This window comes from Zonotrichia leucophrys, chromosome 27 (genome assembly GCF_028769735.1).
Source record: "Zonotrichia leucophrys gambelii isolate GWCS_2022_RI chromosome 27, RI_Zleu_2.0, whole genome shotgun sequence".
NCBI classification, from domain to species: Eukaryota; Metazoa; Chordata; class Aves; order Passeriformes; family Passerellidae; genus Zonotrichia; species Zonotrichia leucophrys.
Window position 1 is genome coordinate 4,432,866 of NC_088196.1, and position 27,521 is coordinate 4,460,386.

Here is a 27,521-nt window from a genome sequence, read left to right on the forward strand (position 1 = left end):
AAGATCATCGAATCCAACCCAGCTCCAACACCTCAACTCAACCCTGGCCCCCAGAGCCACATCCAGGCTTTGTTAAACACCCCCAGGGATGGTGACTCCACCACCTCCATTCCAGAACTTTATCACTTTCTGTAAATCCCTTTTTCCTGCTATCCAACCCCAATTTCCCTTGGTGCAGCTCAAGGCTGTGTGCTGTGGCTGTGTCAGTTCCTGCAGACAGAGCCCAGCCCCAGCTGAGCACGGGCCCCTTTCAGGAGCTGTGAGAGTGATGGGGGCACCCCTGGGTCTCCTTTGCTCCAGGCTGAGCCCCCCCAGGGCTTCCTCACAGGGTTTGTGCTCCAGACACCTCTGGACACTCTCCTAAATTGGGGGGTGGCCTCACCAGTGATGAATCCAGGGGAACAATGACCCCTCTGCTCCTGCTGGCCCCACCATCCCTGATCTGCCAGCCAGCATCTCCCATTGCCATGGCAACTGCATCCCTACCCTGGGCACTGATAACAGCGAGGAGATCAGGCACTGCTGGCCAGGAGGGCTGGGAAAGGCAGAATTCCATCCCTGTGCAGCTCAGGAGAACGGGGAAAACCACGGGAGGAGGAGGAGGGAATGAAAAACAATCCAGAAAACAACAACCAGCAGCCTGGCTGGAGTGAATGCAGAGCTGTGTCCTGCTCCAGCCCAGCCTGGGGGAGCAGCAGACAGCCAGGGATGAAGCTGGGATTAGGTTTCCTTTGGATTTTGAGGAAATCTCTCAAGGATTTGAGGCAGCTTTTCCTCAGCCCTAAGTTAGCAGGCAGGAGGGAGCAGTCTGTGCTGGGTGTGGGATGAACAAAACTCAGGATTCTCCCCCAGGATCAGGAACTGCTTTTCCATCAGTTCCCTGGGGAGGAGGTGTTTCAGCCCTTCAGGAATTTGGGATCCTTCCCAGGGACTGGGCACTGCTTTTCCCCAGTTCCCTGTGGAGAAGGTGTTTCAGCCCCTAGGGAATGGAATCCAAGGCTGGAGGAAAGGGATCCAGGGTGGAATCTGGGATGGGATCCAGATTTTGGTGGGTGTTGGGAACGCTGGGCTGGTGCTGCTGTGGCTGCTGCAGTGCCCAGGGTGGGTGTGAGGAGCCCCAGCAGCAGCCAGACAGGGATTATCCCAGGGATTGATGCAGAGGAGCAGGGAGATCTTGGGAATGGAGCTAACAGGCAGCCAGGGGGGATTGGGTGGGGAACTGTGGGGTCTCTCCTCATTGCTGGCATCCCTCCATCCCTTTTATCCATTCCTCCACCCATCCCTCCATGTGTCTGCAGGGCTCAGCCTCATGATCCTTGGGGGTCCCTTACACTCAGGATATTCAGGATTCCACACACAACAGCACAGGGACCCCAAACACAACCCCACAGGCAGCATCCCCACAGTGGCAGGGACCCCTTCCCACCCTCAAAACCACAAAAAAACCCAAAATACCCTAAAAAAACCCACAAAACCCCGGTTCCTGCTGCCAGCAGCCCAGAGCAGGCAGCTTTTGTGGCGCTGCTAAATCAGGTCAGAGGAATCTCCCCGGGCTCAGCTCCCGTCTGGCGCCGGCATTAGGGGCGGGCTGAGGCTGAGCCCGGCAATTCCTGGGGATGGAAATTCATCCCTGTGAGCATGGAGATTCCCAAGGGATGGAAATTCATCCCTGTGAGCCTGGAGATTCCCAGGGGATGGAAATTCATCCCTCCCTGGAACTGGAATTCCAGGGGATGGAAATTCATCCCTCTGAGCATGGATCCCAGGGATTGAAATTCATCCCTGTGAGCATGGAGATTCCCAGGGATGGAAATTCATCCCTGTGAGCATGGAGATCCCAGGGATGGAAATTCATCCCTTGAGCTGGAGATTCCCAAGGGATGGAAATTCATCCCTGTACATGGAACCCAAGGTGATGGAAATTCATCCCTGTGAGCCTGGAGATTCCCAAGGGATGGAAATTCATCCCTCCCACATTAGGAACCTGGCAATTCCTGGGTGATGGAAATTCATCCCTGTGAGCATGGAGATTCCCAAGGGATGGAAATTCATCCCTGTGAGCATGGAGATTCCCAGGGGATGGAAATTCATCCCTGTGAGCCTGGAGATTCCCAGGGGATGGAAATTCATCCCTGTGAGCATGGAGATTCCCAGGGGATGGAAATTCATCCCTGTGAGCCTGGAGATTCCCAGGGGATGGAAATTCATCCCTGTGAGCATGGAGATTCCCAGGGGATGGAAATTCATCCCTGTGAGCCTGGAGATTCCCAAGGGATGGAAATTCATCCCTCTGAGCATGGAGATTCCCAGGGATGGAAATTCATCCCTGTGAGCTGGAGATTCCCAGGGATGGAAATTCATCCCTTGAGCCTGGAGATTCCCAGGGGATGGAAATTCATCCCTGTGAGCATGGAGATTCCAGGGGATGGAAATTCATCCCTGTGAGCATGGAGTTCCAGGGATGAGAATTATCCTGTGAGCATGGAGATTCCCAAGGGATGGAAATTCATCCCTCTGGAAGAAGGAGCGGGCTGAGCACAGCAATTCCCATGAGGATGGAAGTTCATTCCTCCTGGCAATTCCCTGGGGATGGAAGTTCATGCCTCTGGGAGAAGGAGGAGGCTGAGCTTGGCAATTCCTGGGGGATGGAAATTCATCCCTCTGAGCCTGGAGATTCCCAAGGGATGGAAATTCATCCCTCTGAGCATGGAGATTCCCAGGGATGGAAATTCATCCCTGTGAGCATGGAGATTCATGGGGATGGAAATTCATCCCTGTGAGCATGGAGATTCCCAGGGGATGGAAATTCATCCCTGTGAGCCTGGAGATTCCCAGGGGATGGAAATTCATCCCTCCCACATTAGGAACCTGGCAATTCCTGGGTGATGGAAATTCATCCCTGTGAGCATGGAGATTCCCAAGGGATGGAAATTCATCCCTCCCACATTAGGAACCTGGCAATTCCTGGGTGATGGAAATTCATCCCTCTGAGCATGGAGATTCCCAAGGGATGGAAATTCATCCCTCTGAAGAAGGAGCGGGCTGAGCACAGCAATTCCCATGAGGATGGAAGTTACTCCTCCTGGCAATTCCCTGGAGATGGAAATTCATCTCTCTGGGAGAAGAAGAGGGCTGAGCACAGCAATTCCTGGGGGATGGAAATTCATCCCTCTGAGCATGGAGATTCCCAGGGGATGGAAATTCATCCCTCTGAGCATGGAGATTCCCAGGGATGGAAATTCATCCCTGTGAGCATGGAGATTCCCAAGGGATGGAAATTCATCCCTGTGAGCCTGGAGATTCCCAAGGGATGGAAATTCATCCCTGTGAGCATGGAGATTCCCAGGGGATGGAAATTCATCCCTGTGAGCAAAGCAATTCCCAGGGGATCAAGTTCATCCCTCCTGCTTCAGGAGCACTGCAATTCCCAGGAGGATGGAAGTCCATCCCTCTTGGCAATTCCTGCGGGATGGAGATTCATCCCTGCCAATTTGGGAGTGGGCTGAGCACTGAAATTCCCAGGGGATGGAAGTTCATGCCTCTGGGAGAAGGAGGAGGCTGAGCTTGGCAATTCCTGGGGGATGGAAATTCATCCCTCTGGAAGAAGGAGCAGGCTGAGCACAGCAATTCCCATGTGGATGGAAGTTCATTCCTCCTGGCAATTCCCTGGAGATGGAAATTCATCTCTCTGGGAGAAGAAGAGGGCTGAGCACAGCAATTCCTGGGGGATGGAAATTCATCCCTCTGAGCATGGAGATTCCCAAGGGATGGAAATTCATCCCTCTGAGCATGGCCATTCCCAGGGGATGGAAGTTCATCCCTCCCTCATTAGGAACCCAGCAATTCCCAGGGGATGAATTTCACCCCTCCAGGAGAAGGATCCCCCTGCTCCCGGCAGCCCCATGGCTGCTAAAGGCTCTTTTGGGGGCCACCAGCAATTCCAGCACCTCCCCAGGCAGGGAAATTCCACAGGGATGTCAGGGAGTGAATCCAGACCTTCCTTCCCACAGCAGCACCGTGCCTGGTTTCCATGGGATCTGTATTCCCCAAATTCCCCACCCCACAGCAGGAGAGGGGTTTGGAGCAATCCCACTTCCAGATGGAGGTGAATCCTCAAAAACTCACATCCCATTCCATCCCTGCCCTAAAAGCAGCATTCCCCCCAAAAAACCTCTCATCCCAACCAGCAACACATGAGCTGCTGCCTCTGGAGCTTTTCCCAAGCTGGAAATGAGGATAAATCCCAGAACCCCACTAAAATCTCCTGGGAGTGCAGCCTGGCATGGCCCTGATGGGATCCTGATGGAATTTGGGAGCCCCAGGAGCAGACCCTGCATCCCCAACCCTGAATCTGATCCCAAGAAAAACCCCATGGATGATGTGAGTGCTTGGAAAAACCTCGGGAGCTCTGAGTGTTGCTTATATTGAGGTTTTAAAGCAGATTTTGGCATCCAGGAACTGCCCTGGATGCAAACACTCCCTGTCCCTGCACCCCCCCAGCTGGCTCAGGGATTTGGGAACGATTTGGGGGAGGATTCAGCAGAGCAGAGTTAAACAAAGGAAGCAATTGGCTGTGCTCTGCCAGGAGGCTCCGAGGTCACATCCTGCCTCTCACAGCGCTGGGGACGAGCTTAAAACATAAACTGAGCCTTTGTCAGCACCCAGATCAGCCCCAGGCTGCAGAGATCCCACCGGGAATGGGCACAGGGGAGGGCTGGGATCCTCCCAGGGTTTCCAGGGTGGCTGGGCCCAGCAGCTCTGTGGAGGACAGGATTTCCCCAGGATTTGTCCCAGTGTCCTGGCTGGCACCAGGAGAGGCCAATCCCATGGCCAGGCCAAGCCCAGGGCTGGTTTGGGGCCAGCAGTGGGATTGGGGATTTGCTCACCAGCTCTGGGTGCAGCAGGATCCATCCCATCCCATATCCCCAGTCTCACCCCCAATTTCCAGCAGGGAAACAACCCCAATCCCAAATCCAGGGGCAGGAACAGCAGATCCTTGTGATCCAGCAGGGAACAACCCCAATCCCAAATCCAGGGGCAGGCAGATCCTGGATCCAGCGGAAGAATCCATCCAATTCAGGACACAGCAAACCTCTGATCCAGCCAGGAAAGCAACCCTCCCAATCCCAAATCCAGAAGAAGCAGCAGATCCCTGGGATCCAGCAGAGAAACAAGCCCAATCCCAAATTCAGGAGCAGCAAGCACAACCCTCTGATCCAGCAGGGAAAGAATCCCAATCCCAAATTCAGGAGCAGGAACAGCAAATTCCTCTGAATCAGCACAGAAACAACCCCAATCCCAAACCTGGGAGCAGCTGCAGATCCCTGGGATCCAGCAGGGAAAGAATCCCAATCCTAAATTCAGGAACAACAGCAGATCCCTCTGATCCCAATCCCAGCTCCAGGGACAGCAAATCCCTCTGATCCAGCAGGGAAGGAATCCCAATCCCAAATCCAGGAACAACAGCAAATCCCTCTGATCAGGGAAACAACCCCAATCCCAAATCCAGGAGCAGCAAATCCCCCTGATCCAGCAGGGAAGGAATCCCAATCCCTGATCCCTCAGCCTCAGCATAGCAAGGTTAATATTTAAAAAAAATATAAAATAGATTTAATATATATAACAAACATACAAAATATTTTTAAATATATATTTGATATAAAATCTCTACAAAATGTGTTTTTAGGAGCACTGGAGCTGGAACTCCAGCCCTGCCTGTCTCTTGTACCCAGCTTTTCCCCACTTTTCATCTGGGAAAAGTCTCAGACTTCCTTGGATTTTCCCTTCTCCCACTTTTAGCTCCAAGTGCTCAGGCCAAGAGCCCAGCCCAGCCCTGAATGTCCCTTCCAGTGAGCCACCAGTCCCTCCCAGCGCCCAGCTGGGGACAGGGAGGGGGCTGGGGACCATCCCATCTGCCACCCAGCCATTCCCAAAGATTTCTGCTGGAATTATGGCAGGGCTGGCTGGAGGAAGCCCAGCCCTCTTCCTTTCCTCCTGCTCTCCCACAAGAAAGAAACTCAGGAATTTGGCAGGGGGCCACGGGCTCGAACAGAGAGGACCCTGTTTGGAGAAGCAGCCTCTTCCCTGCCAGGATAAACGTTGCTTTTCCACCCCCTCCTCCTGGATCAGAGGACATTTTCCCTCCAAATGCAGGAAATTTGGGAAGGCTGAGCTCCTCCTGGGATGTCCCCAGCCAGGCACAGCTCTGCTGGGAGCAGCTGAGAAAGAACCAACCCCAAATCCCCAAATGAAATTTTCCCTTTTTTTTTTCCACATCCCAACCCACTGGAAAATCCTCCAGCAAATTCCAGCTGCTCCTTTTGCTTTCAGACCAGGAAAATGGGAAGAAGAAAGGATTTTTAGGGGCAGTTTGTGTGCTGAGAGCTGGGCTGGGAAGGGTTAAAGCAGCAGCAGCATCAAAGGGAGCCCCCAGAGAGGGGGGTGAGAACCCGAGGTTGCGCAGACTCCTTGGAATGTCAGGAATTTCCCATTATTATCCCACTTCCCTGGCAGGGAGAGCACCAGAACAGGACCCTAAGCCTGGGGATGGGCAAATCCCACAGGGCCAGGGGGGGAATTTTGGGTCAGGACACTCAGAACAGCTCGGGGGGCTCAGCTCTGCCAGGACACCCCAAAATCATCACCCCTCCCAAAAGCAGAGCCCACCTGCTCAGCACACACATCCTCCCCAAAAAGACCCCCAAATTTCCTGCTTTTTCCCCAAAAAACTGGAGCTCCAACGGTGCTGTTCCCCCACAAATAAATCAATTTATTTTCAACCGGTTATTTGCATTGTCACCCTGGTGAGACCGGCCCGCAAGAAATGCCATTCCCTGTCCAAATTGGAATTTAACAAATTTCTTCTCAGCCCAGCTGAATTTTTGGATTTTGGACAAGCCACAGCCACCCCCAGCAAGAAAAAAAAAAAACCAACCTAAAAAACCCCCACGGAAATGGGAGGGTCTGGCCAAGCTCTGCTCTCACCACTTCTCCTTTCGGTGTAACTCAGAAGAGTAAATTTAAAGAGCAAAAGTAAAAACTTTTAAGAGTAAAATCAGGAATATTGGGAAGAAATTCCCCCCTGTGAGGGTCTTTCACAGGTTGTTCCATCCCTGAAGTGTCCCAGGGATGGGTTTGGATGAGTTTGGGGCACCCAGGGATGGTCAAAAGTCTCCCTGCCCATGGGGCTGGATGGGATTTAAGGTCCCTTCTCATCCAAACTACCCTGAAATTCCCTAACTCCTACAGGGATCTTGTCAGGATCAGCATTTTTAAAGCACCCTGTGAACAGACCACCCTAAACCAGCACAAGAAATTAATTACATTAATTATATTCTCTAGTTTTCCTTCTAAGGACTGCTAGTGCATAAGGAGCAGTTAAAAAAAATCAAATTTTCAAGCTGCCTTTTAGATATTAAGAAGCATTTTGGGTACACAGGGTCCTTCTGGATAAGGGGAAAAAAAAATAAAGGTTGGAAGGGAACATTCAGTGGTCAGGAACAGGTGGAAAAGGCCAGGAAAAAAAAGGGCCAGAGGAAAAAGTGCTCAAGGAAAAAAAGGGCCCAGGAAAAAAAAAGAGTCCCAGAGGAAAAAAAAAATAAAGGGAAATAAAAAAAGGACCCTGAGCTCTTGCTCCACCCTGCCCTGCCTCCATCCCCCACACCAAGGATTTCACCTCCCAGGTTTATTTACCTTAGGATTCTTTCCCTGCCAGGAAATTCAGGTGGCTGCACCCAGCCCAGCCCGGCCTGGTGAGCTCTGCACAAAGGGAATTTCGGGGTCTGTTCCCTGCACAGAGCAAATTTCTGGAGAAATTCCAGAATTGCTGGAATTCCTGCTCCTGGAGAACTTGGGGTGTCCCACAGAGCCCAAGGACTGGAGTTTGAGAGAGGAACATCCAGGAGAACCCACAGAAAATCTGCAGAGGAGATCCCCAGAAGAAACCCACAGGAGAAACCCTCACACAGCACAGGAGATCCCACAGGAGGATCCCCCACAAAACCCCACAGGAGATCCCCCATAGCATGAGGTCCCACAGGAGGATCCCCACAACAGGGCCCCACACAGGAGGAGACCCCAGGAGAGATCCCCCCCAGTGGACCCCACAGGAGATCCCACAGCAGGAGATCCACAGAAGGTCCCACAGCACAGGAAGATTCCCCACAGGAGAGACCCCACAGGAGGGTCCCCACAACAGGGCGCTACACAGGAGCTCCCACGGGAGGATCCTCACAGGAGGGCCCCCTACAGAAGAGACCCCACACAGCAGAAGACCCACAAAAGGCCCCACAGGAGGATCCCACAGCACAGGAGGATCCCCACAGGAGAGACCCCCACAGCACAGGAGACCCTCAGTGGACTCCACAGGAGATCCCATGGGAGGATCCCCACAACAGGGCCCCACACAGGAAATCCCATGCGAGGATCCCCCACAGAAGGGGACCCCCACACAGGAGAGACCCCACACAGCAGAAGACCCACAAAAGGCTGTGAGGATCCTCACAGCACAGGGGGCCTGAGTAACCCCAGAAGATCCCATGGAGGATCCCCAACAGGCCCACACAGGAGATCCCATGTGAGGATCCCCACAGAATGGGACCCCCACACAGGAGGATCCCCACAGCACAGGAGAGGCCCAGTGGACCCCACAGGAGGATTCCCCCACAGGAGAGACCCCACAGCACAGGAGAATCCTCACAGCAGAGACCCCCCCCCATAGGAGAGGCCTACACAACAGGGCCCCACACAGGAGGATCCCCACAGCACAGGAGACCCCCATGGGAGGATTCCCACAGGAAAGACCTCCACAGCACAGGAGACCCTCAGTGGACTCCACAGGAGTCCCCCACAGGAGGAGATCCCACACATCAGGGTTCCACACGAGAGATCTCACACAGAAGGGGACCCCCACACAGGAGAGACCCCACACAGCAGAAGACCCACAAAAGGCCCTACAGGAGGATCCCACAGCACAGGAGAGGCCCAGTGGACCCCACAGGAGGATTCCCTCACAGGACAGACCCCACAGCACAGGAGACCCCCACAGGACAGAATCCCCATAGGAGGGCCCCCCACAGGAGGCCTCACAGGAGGGACCCCACAGGAGAGACCCCACAGCACAGTGGACCCCACATGAGATCCCACAGTAGGCCCCACAGGAGGATCCCCCAAAAAACCCCACAGCATGAGATCGCCATAGCAGGATCCCAAAGAGGAGGGTCTCCCACAGCAGGGATCCCCAGAAAATCCCCCATAAAACCCTCCAGGACCCCCCACAACGGGCACTCACGCGTTGCAGTAGGGCTTCTTCTCGTAGCCCTTGTAGTTCTTCATGTTCAGGGTCATCTTGCAGGTCTCGCAGTGGAAACATGATTTGTGCCAGAACTGCAACACAAAAAACCCCCAACTATCAGCACCAGGGATCCCAAAACTCTGCTGGAACCCCACAGCTCCCACCCAGCATGGCAGCAGTGCCACCTGTGATCCCGAGGAAAAGCAAATTTTCCTTCTAAGAACAGCCAGTGCATAAGGAGCAGGCACAAAAATGGGGTTTCCAAACGCCTTTTTAGATATTAAAAAATATTCTGGCTCCACAGAGCTCAGGACCAGCCAGGAAAGGGGAGCACAAATCAGGATCCTTTTGGATAAATGAAAAAAAAATTGGTTAAATGAGCACAGGGAATATCCTGGTTAATTTAGGATCAAACCCCATCTCTCCTGATCTTCCCAAGTGCCAGGGGAGGTTTTTTTTCCTCCCATAAATCCAAGAATTCATGGTTAGAAAAAGCTCCTTCTGCAAGTGACACCACAGCAGAGGGAACAGCTGTGTTTGAAGATTCAAAGCTGCTGCTTTGGGTTTAGTTTTTATTTTATTTTATTGCTGTTCTTTGCTCGGTGCCAGCCAGAAGAGCAGGTCAGGTGAGGCTGCACGAGCCAAGCAGGAAAAGGTTCTCATGGGAAGCAGACAGAGATGCACAAGAAAGACACAAACCCCAAAAAGCCAGACCCTGACCCCACACCCTGGGCTGTGACAAACCCTAAATTGGAGAATTTTAAGGTTCTTTTTTAGGGCTGCTCCTAAAGAAATTATTCCCACTTGGCTCTGAGCTGAGGAGGAGCCTGAGGACAGCTCAGAGCTGGAGTTAAAGGTTGGATTTGATGATCTGGGAGTAAAATTATTCCGATTTTGTCATTCTGAGGTTGCACAGACCGAGTTCAATGTCCTGCCAGAGTCCAGACTCCACTTTTCCATCTGGATTTGTGGGGTCTGGTGGGAATTCCCAGGCCCCAGAGAAGAATGGGAATTTGCTCCTGGAGCAGGGAAAAAGGGAAAGCACAGCCTGGAGCAAAACCTTCAGTCCTGCCCTAGGGCAACCCCCCAAAAAATCAGGGAAAACTCCACCAAAAGCCCAATTAGCAGCTCCAAGCACTAATCAGAGCACAGCCAAGTGCCCTTTAACACTCAGCCATCACACCCAGAGTGCCCAGCTCTGCTTTTTGCTGGGATTTCCACTTTAAACCCTTCAAGCAGCCGATTCCCCTCTCCAAGGCCAGCCTGGATCTGTGTCCCCGCAGGGACCAAGCCCTGCTGTCACCTCCCCAGGTGCCACACCCCTTGCACAAACACTGCCAGGCTCTGGGGACGTGACTCAGCCCTGGAGAGGACAATTCTCCTCCTTTTAATTGCTCTCAGACACGGATTTGTTCCTCCAGCTGCAGGGGCTTTGCTCCTCCATCCCTTCCCAGAGTGGTTTTGCCCCTTTCCCAGTGTTTTGGGCTCCTGCAGGATGGATCAGAGGCTGGATCCTGAGTTTTTTTGGGGCTCAGGAGCTGCCAGGGATGGCACTGTGGATCTGCAAGGGGGGAAACTGAGAGGCAGCACAACCCCAGAGCCTTCTCCTCAAGGAATGGCCCAGCTCCCAGGAGGATCTGGCACAGCCAGCAGATCCCTGGGATCCAGCAGAGGAAAAACCCCAATCCCAAATCCAGGAACAGCAGCAGATCCCTGGGATCCAGCAGAGGAAAAACCCCAATCCCAAATCCAGGAACAGCAGCAGATCCCTGGGATCCAGCAGAGGAAAAACCCCAATCCCAAATGCAGAAGCAGCAAATCCCTCTGATCCAGCAAGGAAATAATCCTAAATCCCAAATCTGGGAACAGAAATCTGGATCAGCAGGGAAACAAATCCCATTGCGGCACTCCCTGATCCAGGGAAAGAATCCCAATTCCAGCTCCAGGAACAGCAGCAGATCCCTAGGGATCCCTGCAGAGCACAAACCCCATCCAATCCCAAATCCAGGAACAGCAAATCCCTGTGATTCATTAGGGAAACAACCCCAATCCCAAATCCAGGAACACCTGCAGATCCCTCTGATCCAGCAGGGAACAACCCCAATCCCAAATCCAGGAACACCTGCAGATCCCTCTGATCCCAATCCCAAATCCAGGAACAGCAAATCCCTGTGATTCAGCAGGGAAACAACCCCAATCCCAAATCCAGGGAGATTTGAGATCCTGCAGATGCCTCTGATCCCAATCCCACAGCACGACTCTGGCAGGCTCTGCTCCCATCCCAGAGCATTCCCAGCACATTCCTGCCCCAGTTCCCACCAGGAACTGCTCAGCACGGCCATTCCCAGCCCGAGGCTCTTCCCAAGGGATTTGGGAAGAGATTTAGGATCTGGGATCCTTTGGGAAGTACCCATGGAGCATTTTCCCTGTCCTCAGCCTCGCTGCCACACTCCCTGTCTCACAGACAGAGTGGAATTAATGCTGGATCCACAAAATCTGAGGCAGCACTAAAAGGAGGCTGGAGCAGGGCTGGACACAGGGGAGCAGGAGTTATTTCAGCTTCCAGGAACGTTCTGCTCGCTCTGGAAAGAGGACAGGATCCAAATGGGGTTTGGGGGAGGATGAACTCCCTGTGCTTCCCAATCCTGAGCCTGGAGGGGATCCCAGGTGACCCCACATCCCAGCAGGCTGGACAGGATTTTAGTTCTAAGTGCGAACACACATTTTGGAAACTCTTCTGACCAACATAACCTCAGTGGAAAATGACAGATTTAAAGGAAAACAGCTCTAAAACTTTCCAGGTTATGCAGGTGAGTGGGTCAGAGCTAATCCATGCTGGGGAAATGAAGGATTTATAATTATGGAGTGGTTTGGGATGGAAGGAACCTTCAAACTCATCCAGTGCCACTCTGCCATGGCAGGGACATTTCCCACTGTCCCAGGGTGCTCCAAACCCTGTCCAGCCTGGCTTTGGACACTTCCAGGGACCCAGGGGCAGCCACAGCTTCTCTTTTCCCACCAGGCAAAGCCTTTGCACCATACCTGGGGCAAACCACATAACCTGGGGAGCAAACCCCATAACACAGGGGGACAAACCCCACAACACAGGGGGACAAACCCCACTAATATCATGGTGGGAAAAACCCCCAACACAGGGGGACAAATCCCCACTACACAGGGTGTACAAACCCCCACCAGGGGACAACCTCCAGGATCCAGGGGACACACCCCCCACAGGGACAACCCACCAACACTGGGGACAAACCCCATAACCTGGGGAGCAAACCCCACAACACAGGGGGACAAACCCCACAACACAGGGGGACCCCTGGATTTAGGATAACACCCAGAGGAACCCCCTGGGCTGAAGGAGACGAGCCCAGGGTAAGACTCAGCTCAGGGTGAGCCCAGCCCAGCCCTCGGGTGTCACTTCCCCTGCGGAAGCCAGAGCCAGCAGTGGCACTGTCCCCGTGGGGGCAGGGACAGCGATGTCCCCAAAGCCACTCGGGGCACGTCAGGGCTGTGGGGAGGGCGGTCAGGCTCAGGGTTTTCCATAAATCCCAAAGGGAAGTGGGGTTTCCCTGGTTCTGGCAGCAAAGGCACATCCCAAGGTTGGGGCTGTGCCCTCCCTGCTGCCAGCACAGCCCGGCTGCCCTTCGGACTCTGCCCAGGAAAAACAGGGACAGGGACTCCAGGGGCTGGGAAAAGCAGGGACAGAGAGAGGAACTCCACACAGGGATAGAGGCAACTCCAAAGGCTGGGAAAAGCAGGGACATAGGAACTCCACACAGGGATGAGGGAAAAGCAAAGATAGAGGAACTCCAAGCAGGGACAGAGGCATTCCAAGGGTGAGGAAAAGCAGGACTAGAAGAACTCCAAGGCCTGGGAAAAGCAGAGATAGAGGAAAAGCAGAGATAGAAGAAAAGCAGAGATAGAAGAAAAGCAGGGACAGAGAGAGTAGCCAAGGGCCTGTAAAAAGAGGGATAGAGGAATTCCAAGGGCCAGGAAAAGCAGGGACAGAGAGAGGAACTCCACACAGGGATAGAGGCAACTCCAAAGGCTGGAAAAGCAGGGACAGAGAGAGGAACTCCCAGGCCTGGGAAAAGCAAAGATAGAGGAACTCCAAGCAGGGACAGAGGCATTCCAAGGGCCAGGAAAAGCAGGACTAGAAACCAAGGCCGGAAAAGCAGAGAAGAGAAGCAGGGCCAGAGGATAGAGGAACCAAGCAAAAAGAGGATAGAGGAATTCCAAGGGCCAAGAAAAGCAGGGACAGAGAGAGGTACTCCAAGGGCCAAGAAAAGGAGGAATAGAGCAATTCTAAAGGCTGGGAAAAGCGGGGACAGAGAGAGTAGCCAAGGGCCAGTAAAAAGAGGGATAGAGGAATTCCAAGGGTCAAGAAAAGAAGGATAGAGGAATTCCAAGGGCCAGAAAAGGAAGGATAGAGGTATTCCAAGGGCCAGGAAAAGCAGGGAGAGAGAGAGGTATTCCAAGGGCCAGGAAAAGCAGGGACACAGGAATTTCAAGCAGGGACAGAGGAAAAGCAGGGCCAGAGGTATTCCAAGGGCCAGGAAAAGCAGGGACACAGGAATTCCAAGCAGGGCCAGAGGCACTCCAAGGCCTGCCCACGGTTTGATGGGAATTGGGGCAGCGTTCCGGGAAAAGGGCAGCCGGAGGCGCTCCGGGGCGGGGTGAGCCGCACCACGAGCGGGCCGAGCCCCGGCTCTTCGGAAGAGGAAGTGGGTGAGGAGCCCGAGGAGGACAAGATGGTGACTGCGGGCTCCTGCCGGCTCCCACAGCTGGGACCGAGCCTCTCCTGGAGCCCCGGCTCATCCCCTTCCCTGCCGGCAATCCTGGGATCCCCCTTCCCTCCCGGGCGGCCTCAATCCTGACGCTCCCCTTCTCTTCTAGTTATCCCCAACCCCCCTTCCCTTCCAAATATCCACAATCGCCAAATCTCTTCAAATATCCCCCATCTCAGCACTCCTTTTCCCTTCCAGTTATCCCCAATCCCAACACCCCTTTCCTGTCAGCCCCAACCCTCCCTTCCCAATATCCACAATCCCCAAATCTTTCCAAATATCCACAATCCCAGCACTCCTTTTCCCTTCCAGTTACCCCCAATCCCCCTTCCCTTGAAATTTTCACAACCCCAAACCCCTCTTCCCTTCCTTTTATCCACATCTCCCAAACCCCTTTCCCTTCCAGATTTTCACAACCCCCAAACCCCTTTTCCTTCCAAATATCCACAATCCCAAAACCCCTTTCCCTTCCAAATATCTACAATCCCAAACCCCTTTCCCTTCCAAATATCTACAATCCCAAAACCCCTTTTCCTACCAAATATCTACAATACCAAACCTCCTTTTCCTTTCCAAATATCTACAGCCCCCAAACCCTTTGCCCCTTCTAAATATCCACAAATTCCAAACCCTCCCTTCCCTTCCAGTTATCCCCCAACCCCTTTTCCCTTCCTATTGTCCCCAATCCCAACACCCAGCAGCTCCTGGAGGCTCCCAGGGCCCAGAGCCACTCAGAGCCCCAAATCCCAGGATTTAGGGGTGATAGTTCAGCTCCCAGCCATTCCCGGCCTCAGGAAGAAGCATCATCCCTTAAAAATGCGAGCAACAGGGTCTGCCGGAGCTCAGGAATGCCGCTGGAGAGCGGAGTGTTCTTTTCCCAGTTACTTTTTTTAGTCCCTAAACTGGTTGTCCCAGAAGCCTGGGAGAGAAGGGGGAGGAGAGTAAAGGAAATCCCATGGGAAGAGCAGCGGGAATGGAGCCCCACCATCACCTTCCCCACCTCCAGCTTCCACCAGAGCTTGGGTTTTGAGAGGAAAATACTCCAAAAAAATATTCCAGGTTAAGGGAGGCAGCCCCGGAGTGGAGGGATGGGATTTTGGAACAGGGAAGTAGCAACTGGGATGGGAGATTTGGAAAAAATAAAAAAGAGGAGGAAAAAAAAAAAAGGGGAAAAAGCTCGATAATGGAAACCAGATGAGGTTCCCGGCTTCAGGGAAGCGTTAACTGTTGCTTTCCTTGGGCCTCCACACGGATGTGCCGCCTTTGAATGGGAGATATTCCAATAAACAGAAATATTTGCTATGGAAGGAAGAGCTGGGGATGCTGCCGGAGCCCCCAGGGCAAAGAGCTCCGTCCCTGTCCCCTCCCCTTGGGGACCATGGGGACACCGGGGGCTCCAGGGACCCCCAGGACACGGTGGGGGAACATGGAAATATCCTCGGGAAATGGGGGTGAGAGGAACCCAGATCCCCTGGGGTCCCACCAGGAGGGGATCCAGCGTGGAAATCCCCCCGGGAAAAGCGGGGTTTGGAGTGGGAAGCGTGGAAATATTCCCGGGAATAGGGCGGGGGGACAGCCGCGTCCATAAGGAAGTGCCACCCGCGGAGGATGGGGGGCTGAAATCCTACCGGAGATCCCCCAAAACAACGCGATCCCATGGAAAACCCTTCAGGGAATGAGGGTGAGGGGAAAAACCATCCCATGCAGAGGCGATCCTATGGGAAAAACCCCAAATCCTTGTCGCGGTCCCCACGTGCCACCCCGCGGAGCTCACCTTATCCAAGCAGTTCACCTTCTCCGTGGGATACACGATCTTCCCGCAGCGCGCACAGTTGGGATTCATGGCGGAAAACTCGCGTGGAGGGGGAAAAAAAATTAAAAAAAAAAACCACTCTCACCCTCCTCGGCCGCCTTCTTCTTCCTCCACTGAGCCGCCGCCCGCGATGTCGCGACTTTAAATAGTCGGGAAGGGGAGGAGGCGGTGGGAAAAAGGAAAGGGGAGGGACCGCGGGGGCGGGGCGCGCACCTACGCGTGCGCGCACACGTAACGCGCGTGCGAGCGGGGCGCACACCCCCAGGGAGGCAGCGCCGAGCTGAAACACCCCTAAAAAGGGCTAAAAAAGCGTAAAAACCACAAGAAATTTGCATTGAGGGCGCGGCAGGACTCGAACCAGTGACCTTTGGGTCCGCGGCGCCCGTAGAGGGAATTCCTGGCGGGAGCAGGGCGCGAGCGGGGGTATAGCTCAGTGGTAGAGCATTTGACTGCAGATCAAGAGGTCCCCGGTTCAAATCCGGGTGCCCCCTCAGAGAGTGTTTTTAATCTTTTTACCCATTTTTTCGGTTTTTTGTCGGTATTTCCGGGGGATTGAGTGGAGCAGTTTGAGGCAGGCGGGCCGCATTTACATGCACGCAGCCTCCATTTCTCGTACAGAACGGCGCGCAGTGAGCAGTAAAATATTACCAGCCAGCATCGTCAGTCAGCGGGGGTATAGCTCAGTGGTAGAGCATTTGACTGCAGATCAAGAGGTCCCCGGTTCAAATCCGGGTGCCCCCTTATTTTGTTTAATTTTTTTTTCCTCCCTTCAATCCCAAATTTTCTCGCCCCAATTATCCGTGGTCGTTCTTTCCGTCCCCGTCGCTCCCTCCCGGTGCTCCCGGTGCCCCCGGTGCCGGTGAGGGTGTCGCGTTTCCCGCCGCCGCTAGGGAGCGCCACGCGCGGAGCGAGGCGGGGCGGGCGCGTCACGTGACATCCGCCGCCTCTTCCGCCGCCAAGATGTCGAAGAGAGGTGAGGCCGGAGTCGCTCTCCGCCGCCATCCGGCTCCATCCGCCGCCATCCGGCGTCCCCGTGGCCGCCCCGGCGCAGCGGGGACCCGGGAAGAGGCGCCTGAGTCCGGGCGGGAGCGGATATCGCGGGTCGTGGCGCCGTCGCCCTCCCCGTGAGGCCGCGGCCGCTCCGTGAGGCGGTACCGGGCTCTTAACGCTCTTCTCGACCCGCAGGACGCGGAGGTTCGTCCGGGGCCAAGTTCCGCATCTCGCTGGGTCTCCCGGTGGGGGCCGTGATCAACTGTGCTGACAACACCGGTGAGTGCGGGGCTTGAACCGCGGGGGCGGCCGGAGGGACGGGCCGGGAACCGGGGCAGCCCCTCAGGAACCGGGAGAGCCCCTCGGGAAAGGCCCCCTCAGTAACCCTACGGTGAGGTGTTCCCTGGATTCCCAAACCTCCGTTTTCTTCTGAAATCTCTCGCTGGGCCCGTGGTAGTGGCAGTGCCGTGGGGTGTCCCTATAGTGGGACGTGTCCCCGGCATCCCGGGATAAGGGCGGTGCTGCTCCCCGGTATCCCGGGATAACGGCGGCGCCGCTCTCCGCAGGGGCCAAGAACCTCTACATCATCTCCGTGAAGGGCATCAAGGGCCGCCTGAACCGGCTGCCGGCGGCCGGCGTGGGTGACATGGTGATGGCCACGGTGAAGAAGGGCAAGCCGGAGCTGAGGAAGAAGGGTGAGTGCCACCATTGCCGCCCCGAATTGTCCCCGGAGGGTCCCCGAGTCACCTCCCCCCCTTCTCTAAAGCACTCGTTGGGTCCGTGCCGTGGCTCAGGGAGTTGTCGTGGAAGGGCAGAGCAAAGGCGCCGCTTTTGGGTGAAGTGGCAGCTGCTGGTGCTGTTGATTTCAATCAGCGGTGGGACAGAGGGTTTGGGAATCCTGGAATGGGCTGGGTGGGAAGGGACCTTCAACCCCATCCATGTTCCACTGCCCCAGGTGGCTTTGGACACTTCCAGGGATCCAGGGACAGCCACAGCTGCTCTGGTAACCCGTGCCAGGGAGGAATTCCTTCCCTAAATCCCCTCCTGAGCTCAGCTGTCCATCAGTAAAAGAGAAATGATGTCACGTGGCTCCATAAAATTAAAAATGATGGAATGATTTGGATGGGAAGGAACCTTAAATCTCATCCAGGTGCACCCCCTGCCATGGGTTTGCTCCTGCTCCGGAGGAGTTTTTGCTGAATATTGTTTGTGAATTAATAATTTACTTCAAAATAAAAGTCTAAAACTAGGAAAACCCTGGATTTTCTAAATGTAGGTGGAGCAGGTATTTCATAGTCAGTTTTAATGGGATTGTTGACTATAAAGTGTAACTTTTGAGTAAAACACCACAAATACAAGGTGCAAAACAACACCCACCCTGAATCTGGTTTGATTCCTGTGGAATGTGTGTTTTTCCTGAGGGCTGTGACACTTTTTCCTCCCAGTGCATCCAGCAGTGGTGATCAGGCAGCGGAAATCCTACAGGAGAAAAGATGGGGTGTTCCTGTACTTCGAGGACAACGCGGGAGTGATTGTAAATAACAAAGGAGAAATGAAAGGTGAGCCTGGCAATTGGAAAAAAATGGAAAAAGGACTCAAGGTTCCCCTCAGAGAGTGGGATTTTGGCTGGGAAATGCTGCCCTGAACCACCCGTGAGCTCTAAATCACAGAATTCCAGAGTGGTTTGGTTGGAAGGGAGCTCAGAGCTCATCCCCAGGGATATCTCCCATTATCCCAGGGTGCTCCAGCCTGGCCTTGGACGCTTCCAGGGGCAGCCACAGCTTCTGTGGGATCAGGTGAGCCTCACTGACCATGGGCTGTTGTTGTTGTCCCTGTTTTCCAGGCTCAGCCATCACAGGCCCCGTGGCCAAGGAATGTGCAGATCTGTGGCCCAGGATCGCCTCCAATGCCGGCAGCATCGCCTGATCCCGATCCTGCCCCTGGCCAGGGATACAAAATAAAACTCCTTGTACCAACTCCGTGGTGTTTTCATTCCAAACAGGAGCAGGGTTGTGCTGGGAGGTGATTTCATGGGAAATCCCAGCTGGAAAATGGGATTGGGGGATTTGAGTTGTGTTTTTCAGGCAGGTTCCTGAAGAATCCCTGGAGTGGCTCAAATTTTCGTGATCCTGAGTCTGAGGGGAGCTGGGAGGGGTCTGTGCCTTTGTGCTGGAGCTCCCAGAATTGGAGAAATCTGTTTGTGGTGCTCCTGGAGCAAAAGGAGGAATGGTTTGGGTGGGAGCTGGGATTTCCTGGCCCACAGGACGGGGGAACTTCACCCCTGGGCTCCCAGGTGACCCACAGGTGACAGTGGGGTGGCTTTGGGGCTCTGGTTTGGGTCCCCTGCCCTGACCCCAAATCATGGGGCAGGAAAAGGGGGCAATTCCCATTTCCAGCCCTGACCCCAAATCATGGGGCAGGAAAAAGGGGGCAATTCCCATTTCCAGCCCTGACCCCAAATCATTGGGCAGGAAAAGGGGCAATTCCCACCTCCAGCCCTGACCCCAAATCATGGGGCAGGAAAAGGGGGCAATTCCCATTTCCAGCCCTGCCCCAAATCATGGGGCAGGAAAAGGGGCAATTCCCATTTCCAGCTGGCACCGAGCTGTTCCCTGCTGCACTTCTGGAGATTCCTGGTGATTCTGGGCCATTCCTGATGGTTCTGGGTCACTCCCGATGCCTCCTGTGCCATTCCCAACGTTCCTGTGCCACCCCTGATGCCTTTTGTGCCATTCCCGATGTTCCTGTGCCATTCCTGATATTCCTGTGCCACTCCCGATGCCTCCTGTGCCATTCCCGACATTTCTGTGCCATCCCTGATGCCTTTTGTGCTATTCCCGATGATTTTGTGCCATTCCCTATTCCTCCTGTGCCATTCCCGATAATTTTGTGCCACTCCCGATGTTCCTGTGCCACTCCCGATGCCTTTGTGCCATTCCTGATGTTCTGTGCCATTCCCGACATTTCTGTGCCATCCCTGATGCCTTTTGTGCTATTCCCGATGATTTTGTGCCATTCCCGATGTTCCTGTGCCATCCCCGATAATTTTGTGCCATTCCCTATTCGTCCTGTGCCATTCCCGATAATTTTGTACCATTCCCGATGTTCCTGTGCCATTCCCGGTAATTTTGTCCCATTCCCAACGTTCCTGTGCCATCCCCGATGATTTTGTGCCATTCCTGATATTCCTGTGCAGTTCCCAATGCCTTTTGTGCCATTCCCGATAATTTTGTGCCATTCCCGATGTTTCTGTGCCATCTCTGATGACTTTGTGCCATTCCCTATTCCTCCTGTGCCATTCCCGATAATTTTGTACCATTCCCGATGTTCCTGTGCCATTCCCGATGTTCCTGTGCCATTCCCTGTTCCTCCTGTGCCATTCCCGATGATTTTGTGCCATTCCCGACGTTCCTGTGCCATCCCTGATTCCTTTTGTGCCATCCCAAAGTTTCTGTGCCATTCCTGATATTCCTGTGCAGTTCCCAATGCCTTTTGTGCCATTCTTGATAATTTTATGCCATTCCCGACGTTCCTGTGCCATTCCCTGTTCCTCCTGTGCCATTCCTGGTAATTTTGTGCCATTCCCGACATTTCTGTGCCATCCCTGATGCCTTTTGTGCTATTCCCGATTATTTTGTGCCATTCCCTGTTCCTCCTGTGCCATTCCCGATAATTTTGTGCCATTCCCAACTTTCCTGTGCCATCCCCGATGCCTTTTTCTTGCCACTCCCGACGTTTCTGTGCAGTTCTCAATGCCTTTCTTGCCACTCCCGATGATTTTGTGCCACTCCCGATGTTCCTGTGCCACTCCCGATGTTCCTGTGCCACTCCCGACGTTCCTGTGCCATCCCTGATTCCTTTTGTGCCATCCCCGATGTTCCTGTGCCATTCCCTGTTCCTCCTGTGCCATTCCCGATGCCTTTCTTGCCACTCCCGACGTTCCTGTGCCATTCCCGGCGTTTCCGCGCTGCGCTCAGAGCGGGAAGGCAGCGACACCTCCTGGATTCAGCAGCACCATCCCAGGCAAGGCTGCACAAATCCCCGCTTTGGGCGGGGTTTTTAAACCTCTCCGACCCTTCCTGGATATTCCTGAATATTCCTGGATATTCCAGAGCCGGGTGCAGGCAGCAGGAGCAAACGTGGCCAAGGATTTGCACATGCCGAGGGTCACTGGCTCTGTTTCCAGAATTTTGGAGCAGGTGAGCACACGTGGATCATTCTCTGGAAGGGCCCAGCGCTGCTCTGGGGGTGATCCCAACACCCCAAACCTGCAGCTGGAGGGGATTTCTGTCTCCCCAAGCAGTGGCCATCATTCCAGAAGTGCAGGTGATGCCTTAGGTTTTAATTTTTATATTTTTATAGATTCTGTGCTGCTTTAGTGTGTGGGGTGTGGGTTTGTATGAGGGGATGCTGAGCACAGAGCAGGGAGACAAAACAATTCCTGCTCCAGCTGGGCACCAAGGACAAATGATCCAAATCTCAGCCCCAAGAGCACAAACACCGTGGGCTGGAGAGAGAAAAACAAGAAGGATGGGACTTCATAACCCAAAGATTGGACAATTAACTTCAATATTCAAATGGAGCAGAACTTAAAAAGGTGAGAGACCCTGTGAGTCGTCATGCATTTTGTGACCATTTTGGTTCATTTTGTGACCATTTTGGGTTCATTTTGTGACCTTTTTGGTTCATTTTGTGACCATTTTGGGTTCATTTTGTGACCCTTTTGGTTCATTTTGTGACCCTTTTGGGTTCATTTTGTGACCCTTTTGGTTCATTTTGTGACCATTTTGGTTCATTTAGTGACCATTTTGGGTTCATTTTGTGACCATTTTGGTTCATTTTGTGACCATTTTGGGTTCATTTTGTGACCATTTTGGGTTCATTTTGTGACCATTTTGGTTCATTTTGTGACCCTTTTGGTTCATTTTGTGACCATTTTGGGTTCATTTTGTGACCATTTTGGTTCACCTTGGGTGCAGCCCTGGCTGGGCTCTTGTGCTGCCCCAGGTGGATCCATGGAGGAGATGCTTTCAATAAATCCCTGCTTTATTCTGGAATTCTGGCCTCAGTTCCAGCTCAGCCTTCTGAAAGCATCACAGGGACCTGCTCCATGTAAGCAACCACCCCAATAAATCTGCTTTTGTGGGCCAGTTCTAACATTCCCGCTTTCTGAAGGATTTCCCCGTGGCTTCCAGAGTTGGATTAAACATTTTGGGGAGGATTTTTGGTGTTGCAGTAATTCCTGAGCCAGGCTGGGCACACACCCCGAGACCTCCAGAGTTAAGTGGTGACATTTTAATGTCAGCATTGGAAATGTTCATTTCCTTTGAGCCACATTTGGGGTTTTTTAGAGGGAATTCAGTACCTGCCTTACCAGGAACGCGGTGAGAACTCCGAACATCCATTGGTTTGACCACAGCATCCCAGAATTCCCACTTCTTCCTGGTCAAACCACCACATTCCACCCTTCACCTCCGAGAATACACTTTCTAAAATTATCAACAAAATTACAAAACACTTCTACACAACAATACCCTAGATTCACAATCTATCTACCTTAACTTAGTACATGTTTTGTTCTTATTCCTCTTTGGTCCCATCTCACAGCTTTATCTCATCATTCTCCTGGAATTCGTTTCCCGGTCAGGGGAACCAAAAATGTCATGGTTTGAGCCTGGCACAGAGCCAGTGCCCCCATGAAAATGCCCTCACCCTGGTGTCTGCTGTGAGATGTGACCAGGAATAAGCAAAACAGGCTCCAGCTTAAACATAAAGAACACTTTATTACCTAAACTACAGGAAAATAGGGAAAAACTATAAGGAAAAGAAAAAAAATTGAAAACCTTACAAAAAAAAAACCACTGCCCTGGTGTGAGGGCAGTGAGGGAGGGCTGGGTGTGCCAGGCAGGGCTGGGAGCAGCTGGAGTGTGACAGCCACCCCTGGAATGTGACAGAGCCACGTCAGTGGCCACAAGAAACCTCACCTGGCTATGAAAAACCTCACCTGGCCATGAGGAGCCTCACCTGGCCACAAGGAGCCTCACCTGGCCACAGGGAGCCTCACCTGGCCACAAGGAGCCTCACCTGGCTATGAAAAGCCTCACCTGGCTATGAAAAGCCTCACCTGGCCACAGGGAACCTCACCTGGCCACGAGGAGCCTCACCTGGCCATGAGGAGCCTCACCTGGCTATGAAAAGCCTCACCTGGCCACAAGGAGCCTCACCTGGCCACAGGGAACCTCACCTGGCCATGAGGAACCTCACCTGGCCATGAGGAGCCTCACCTGGCCACAGGGAACCTCACCTGGCCACAAGGAGCCTCACCTGGCTATGAAAAGCCTCACATGGCCACAAGGAACCTCACCTGGCCATGAGGAGCCTCACCTGGCCATGAGGAGCCTCACCTGGCCACGAGGAGCCTCACCTGGCCATGAGGAGCCTCACCTGGCCACGAGGAACCTCACCTGGCCACAGGGAACCTCACCTGGCCATGAGGAGCCTCACCTGGCCACAAGCAGCCTCACCTGCCCAACCTGCCCAGGTGGGGGTATAGCTCAGGGGTAGAGCATTTGACTGCAGATCAAGAGGTCCCCGGTTCAAATCCGGGTGCCCCCTCCCCTTTTACGTCTTTTTATCCCCAAAAATGCGGTTGGGAACCCGGAATTCCCAGGTTTTCCCCTCCAAGGCGTGCGCAGGCTCCGCGTTGGTTCCCAGCAGAGGGAGTTGGTGAGGAAAGGGAGGAGGATTTTGGGAGGATGTGGGGTTTTGTGCTGGGATTAATTAAGCTTTGCTGGGATGGTAAATGAGCAGGGAATTCCTGCTGGGAATGCCCATGGGAAGCAGAGGGTGTAGCTGAGGGGGAGAGGAAAGCATTTGCAGATTAAGAGTTCCCTGATTCACCTGCAGTTTCCTCCTCTTTTCTCCTGCTTTTCCTCATCCTCCAGCCTTCCTTCTGCCCAAATCCTTCAGGGGAAGGTTGGGAAGCTGCTGTGGGAGGTTGTGCTGGGCAGGGAATGTGGGGTGGGAGCACCAAGGCCTGGAAAAGCACAGGGTGAGGAACCACTCACAGGAACTCCTCACGGGAAATCTGGGCCTGCCCGAGCCTCCCCTGGGCTGAATTCTCTGCAGGGAGAAATTCTGGGGAAAACTGAACTTGGATCCGGGTTTTAATGGATCCAAGTTCAGTTGGAGTCCTAAAAAAGTCCTCAATGTACCCTCAGAGGTATTCTACAGGAGGTGAGGGGGAACACCCACAGTAATCTATTTATTCAGTATTCCTAAAAAAATACCCAGCCAGTGCTTCTGAGGTGATTGAACTTCTTGATTTTCACTCCTGTGCTTTCCTTTCTTTTAGTGGTCATTGGATGAAAATTCCCCTAAAATAGTGGGTTCTATTCAGAAAAGAATGGAAAAGGCTCTGTTGAACAACGTGTCTTAAGCCAAAAAAAAAAAAAAAAAAACACCAAAAAAACCAAACTAAAACCCAAACCAACAAAACCAGCATGCAAAATACACTGGGAAATCTGTGGAGTGAAGGAAAAACCCCCAGCTTACACTGGGCACAGTCTGTCCCATCAAGAACAGGACAGGCTTCTCTGTGCCATCTGTTCTGTGCTGTGTCACCTCTCCTGCTCTGGCCACCTCACCTGGGAAGAGAAAAAGGAATTCTGAATGGCTTGAAAGGGTTTTTAATTCTGTCTCACAAAGTGTTGCATGTATTGGTGACCTGGTGTCCCAGGTGAGAGCACAAAGTTCTCCCTTCCCCTGGCACGGCACATTCCTGTTCCAACCTGCTGAGCATCATTCCCTCAAAAATATTGGGACTGACCCCTCCTATAGAAGGAAGGAGGAATTGACAGACTTTCCTGAGGAAAAGAATGGTCTCTAACCATTTTTTCCTGCCCCAAATTAGGGGTTAAATGTGTATCAGGAACTTGGAGACAGCATTTTTCAGAGAGGGAAAATGGAGCTCGTCAGTTCACTGGCGGTGTTTGAGTTTTTTGGGAAGAGCAGGGTGTCCCTGTTGCTGTTAGAATTCAATGATAAGGCAGGAATTATTGCCCTCCAGTGGTTATACAATCACAGAATCACAGAAAGGTTTGGGTTGGAAGGGACCTTGCAGAACACCCAGCTCCCCTCCCTGCCATCACTTCCACCACCCCAGTTTGCTCCAAGCCCATCCAGTGGTTATACAATCATAGAATCCAGTGGTTATACAATCATAGAATCCAGTGGTTATACAATCACAGAATCCAGTGGTTATACAATTATAGAATCCAGTGGTTATACAATCACAGAATCACAGAAAGGTTTGGGTAGAACACCCAGCTCCCCTCCCTGCCATCACCTTCCACCACCCCAGTTTGCTCCAAGCCCATCCAGCCTGGCCTGTCCTCAGTCACTGATGGGGTTCCCACAGCTGTTCAGGGCAACCTGCTCCAATGCTTCTCTTGGAATGCTGCAGGACCTGATTTTTGCACTGACTTTACTGTCTGCCATTCAGGATCTGTCCTTTGATGCCTTTTGGGTCGATGCCAACAATTGCCAATTTTTTTTTTTCCCCTGCTGAAGCACATATTTTTGTATTATGTGATGGGTAGAAAATACTGAAGAGCCTTTAGTATAATCTGTACACCCAGTGATACCAGCAGGGAACCAGAGAGTTAACCCAGTATAATCTGGGTTATAATCTGTACACCCAGTGATACCAGCAGGGAACCAGAGAGTTAACCACTCAACACATCCTGCTTTCCACCTTTAAATACACACCTTATTGTACAAACACAAGTGTACACCAAATTCCGCCTCAATTCCGTGCCTTTGACCTTCTGAACACAGTCATTGCTGGAGGGTGTTTTACTTAGCCAGAAGCTCAGCACAGAAACTCAGGGACATCGGTGTTTAACAAAGGGTTTTATGCAGAGTGGAGATAAGAGATGCAAAGACAATGCTGTAATCAAGGTCTTGACAATTGTAGGGATATCATTCCCCATGGGGAGGATTTGGGGTCCAGTCATCAATTGTGTGTCCCACTCTGGGGCAGGAAAACCTCCAGGTTAGTGAAGGGACTGAATTAAATGGTTTTGCATGGGAGGCCTTTGTTAATCGAGTCTGGCTGTGGTGCACAAGAGGTTTTATCCAGAATGTGGTAAAATACTTGGAAAAAAATCCTTAGCATCAACCTTTGCAGAATAAATGTACTTGTTGCATTGTACCCATTGAGGCTCTTTCTCTCCATGTCATTATAATGTTTTGTAGATCTTCTTGTAGTGAAGATTATAATTATTTATTTATCATATTATTATATTTTTGTTATATATTATTAATTATTTACTAGTATATTGTTATATATTTATTATTATATATAAGATTATAATATATAATGTAATGCAATGTAATGTAATATAATATAATATAATACAATAATGTAATGTATATATATAATATATATAAATTATATAATATTATACCATTAATATATATATATAATATATACTATTATAATATATATTATATTATATATATTAATTATATATTTATATTATATTATATTATATATAATTATATATATTATATTATATAATTATATATATATATATATAATATTATATAATATATATACTATAATATAATATTTATACTATACATTAATATATATATAAGTATAGTATATAATTACATAAGTATAGTAATAATAAATAATATATATATAGTATATATATTATTATATTATTTTTATTCATTATTAAAATTCAGCTGAGGCTGAATTTTAGCTTGAACCTAATCCCAGCAGTTCCTTCAGAAAGCTATGCAGAGAAGACAAAGCCACATAGCCAAAAACCATTTGCAACTAATCCTGTATGACGATGCACAAACCTAAATGGCAGTTTTTATTTTGACATGCCATTTGATAGCACAGCTTTAAACTCCAGATTCACTGTTGGGCCTCTAAATTAAAATTAACAGTGAAGCATCTACTGGCTGTGCCAGGGCTCAGTTCCCCTTGTTTAAAACCTTGTTCTGCTTTGTTCAGTGGGTTCAGGTTCTTGATCCGTTCCATCCCACGATCCAGCTCACCAAGGTGCTGTTGGGCTCTCTCCTGGTGTGAATCCATAGAGCCTTTGGCATCCTGACTCCTACACAGTTCAGATCCTTCTCTCCCTCTTTTCTCACTCTTACTTTGTGCTTTTCCCTTTGTTCTAACCCAGAGTTCACAAAGGCCCATTTTTTCTAAAAATGGTTCTTAAAACCGACCCTATTCCATGGCACTTTCCCACCCTGCACCCCAGTGTGTTTTGTGTTGATTGCTGAGCTCCTTTGGCGCTGTCAGACCGTGCGTTTTTGGAGCTGCCTCTTGTTTGTACAGCGCATTGTACCTAGTGCACATTGCTGTGCTGGGCTCCAGCTCTCTATAAATAATGAAAACATGCAGGGCTTGCTGGCACAAGTCAGCACAGCAGCATTTCCTGAGGCTCTGCTGTGTTTCCGGGAGCTCCACTTTGCTTTTGAGTCTGCTCTGTGAGTATTTTCCATGAAGCTTCACCAGAGTGTCTGTCCTGCAGCTCCTCCGTTGCAGGACACACAGCCCTGTGTTGCACCAGTGCATGCAGAATGCAAAAAAAAGGGC

General features: G+C 51.9%; 2 protein-coding genes and 3 non-coding genes across 5 annotated transcripts in view; 4 read left to right on the forward strand and 1 right to left on the reverse strand.

The window, feature by feature from the left end:
* Nucleotides 1-16,021, reverse strand: part of LASP1 (LIM and SH3 protein 1) — a 36,049-nt gene extending 20,028 nt beyond the window's left edge. The window contains exons 1-2 of the mRNA XM_064733717.1: nt 15,866-16,021; nt 9,290-9,384 (exon numbers count right to left, since the gene is read on the reverse strand). Coding sequence (XP_064589787.1) covers nt 9,290-9,384; nt 15,866-15,934 — 164 coding nt within the window. The 5' untranslated portion in view covers nt 15,935-16,021. The remainder of the gene's footprint in view (nt 1-9,289; nt 9,385-15,865) is intronic.
* Nucleotides 16,022-16,323: 302 nt separating this feature from the next.
* Nucleotides 16,324-16,395, forward strand: TRNAC-GCA (transfer RNA cysteine (anticodon GCA)). Its single transcript has one exon. It is a non-coding gene; the product is annotated as a tRNA-Cys (tRNA).
* A 178-nt stretch (nt 16,396-16,573) lies between these two features.
* Nucleotides 16,574-16,645, forward strand: TRNAC-GCA (transfer RNA cysteine (anticodon GCA)). The gene has a single exon. It is a non-coding gene; the product is annotated as a tRNA-Cys (tRNA).
* Nucleotides 16,646-16,743: 98 nt separating this feature from the next.
* On the forward strand, nt 16,744-18,871 carry RPL23 (ribosomal protein L23). Its single transcript, XM_064733719.1, has 5 exons — nt 16,744-16,877; nt 17,090-17,173; nt 17,461-17,589; nt 18,340-18,453; nt 18,738-18,871. The coding sequence occupies exons 1-5, from the start codon at nt 16,865-16,867 to the stop codon at nt 18,818-18,820; spliced, it is 423 nt and encodes a 140-aa protein (XP_064589789.1). The 5' UTR covers nt 16,744-16,864; the 3' UTR covers nt 18,821-18,871.
* Nucleotides 18,872-23,437: 4,566 nt separating this feature from the next.
* On the forward strand, nt 23,438-23,509 carry TRNAC-GCA (transfer RNA cysteine (anticodon GCA)). Its single transcript has one exon. It is a non-coding gene; the product is annotated as a tRNA-Cys (tRNA).
* The last annotated feature ends 4,012 nt before the right edge of the window (nt 23,510-27,521 follow it).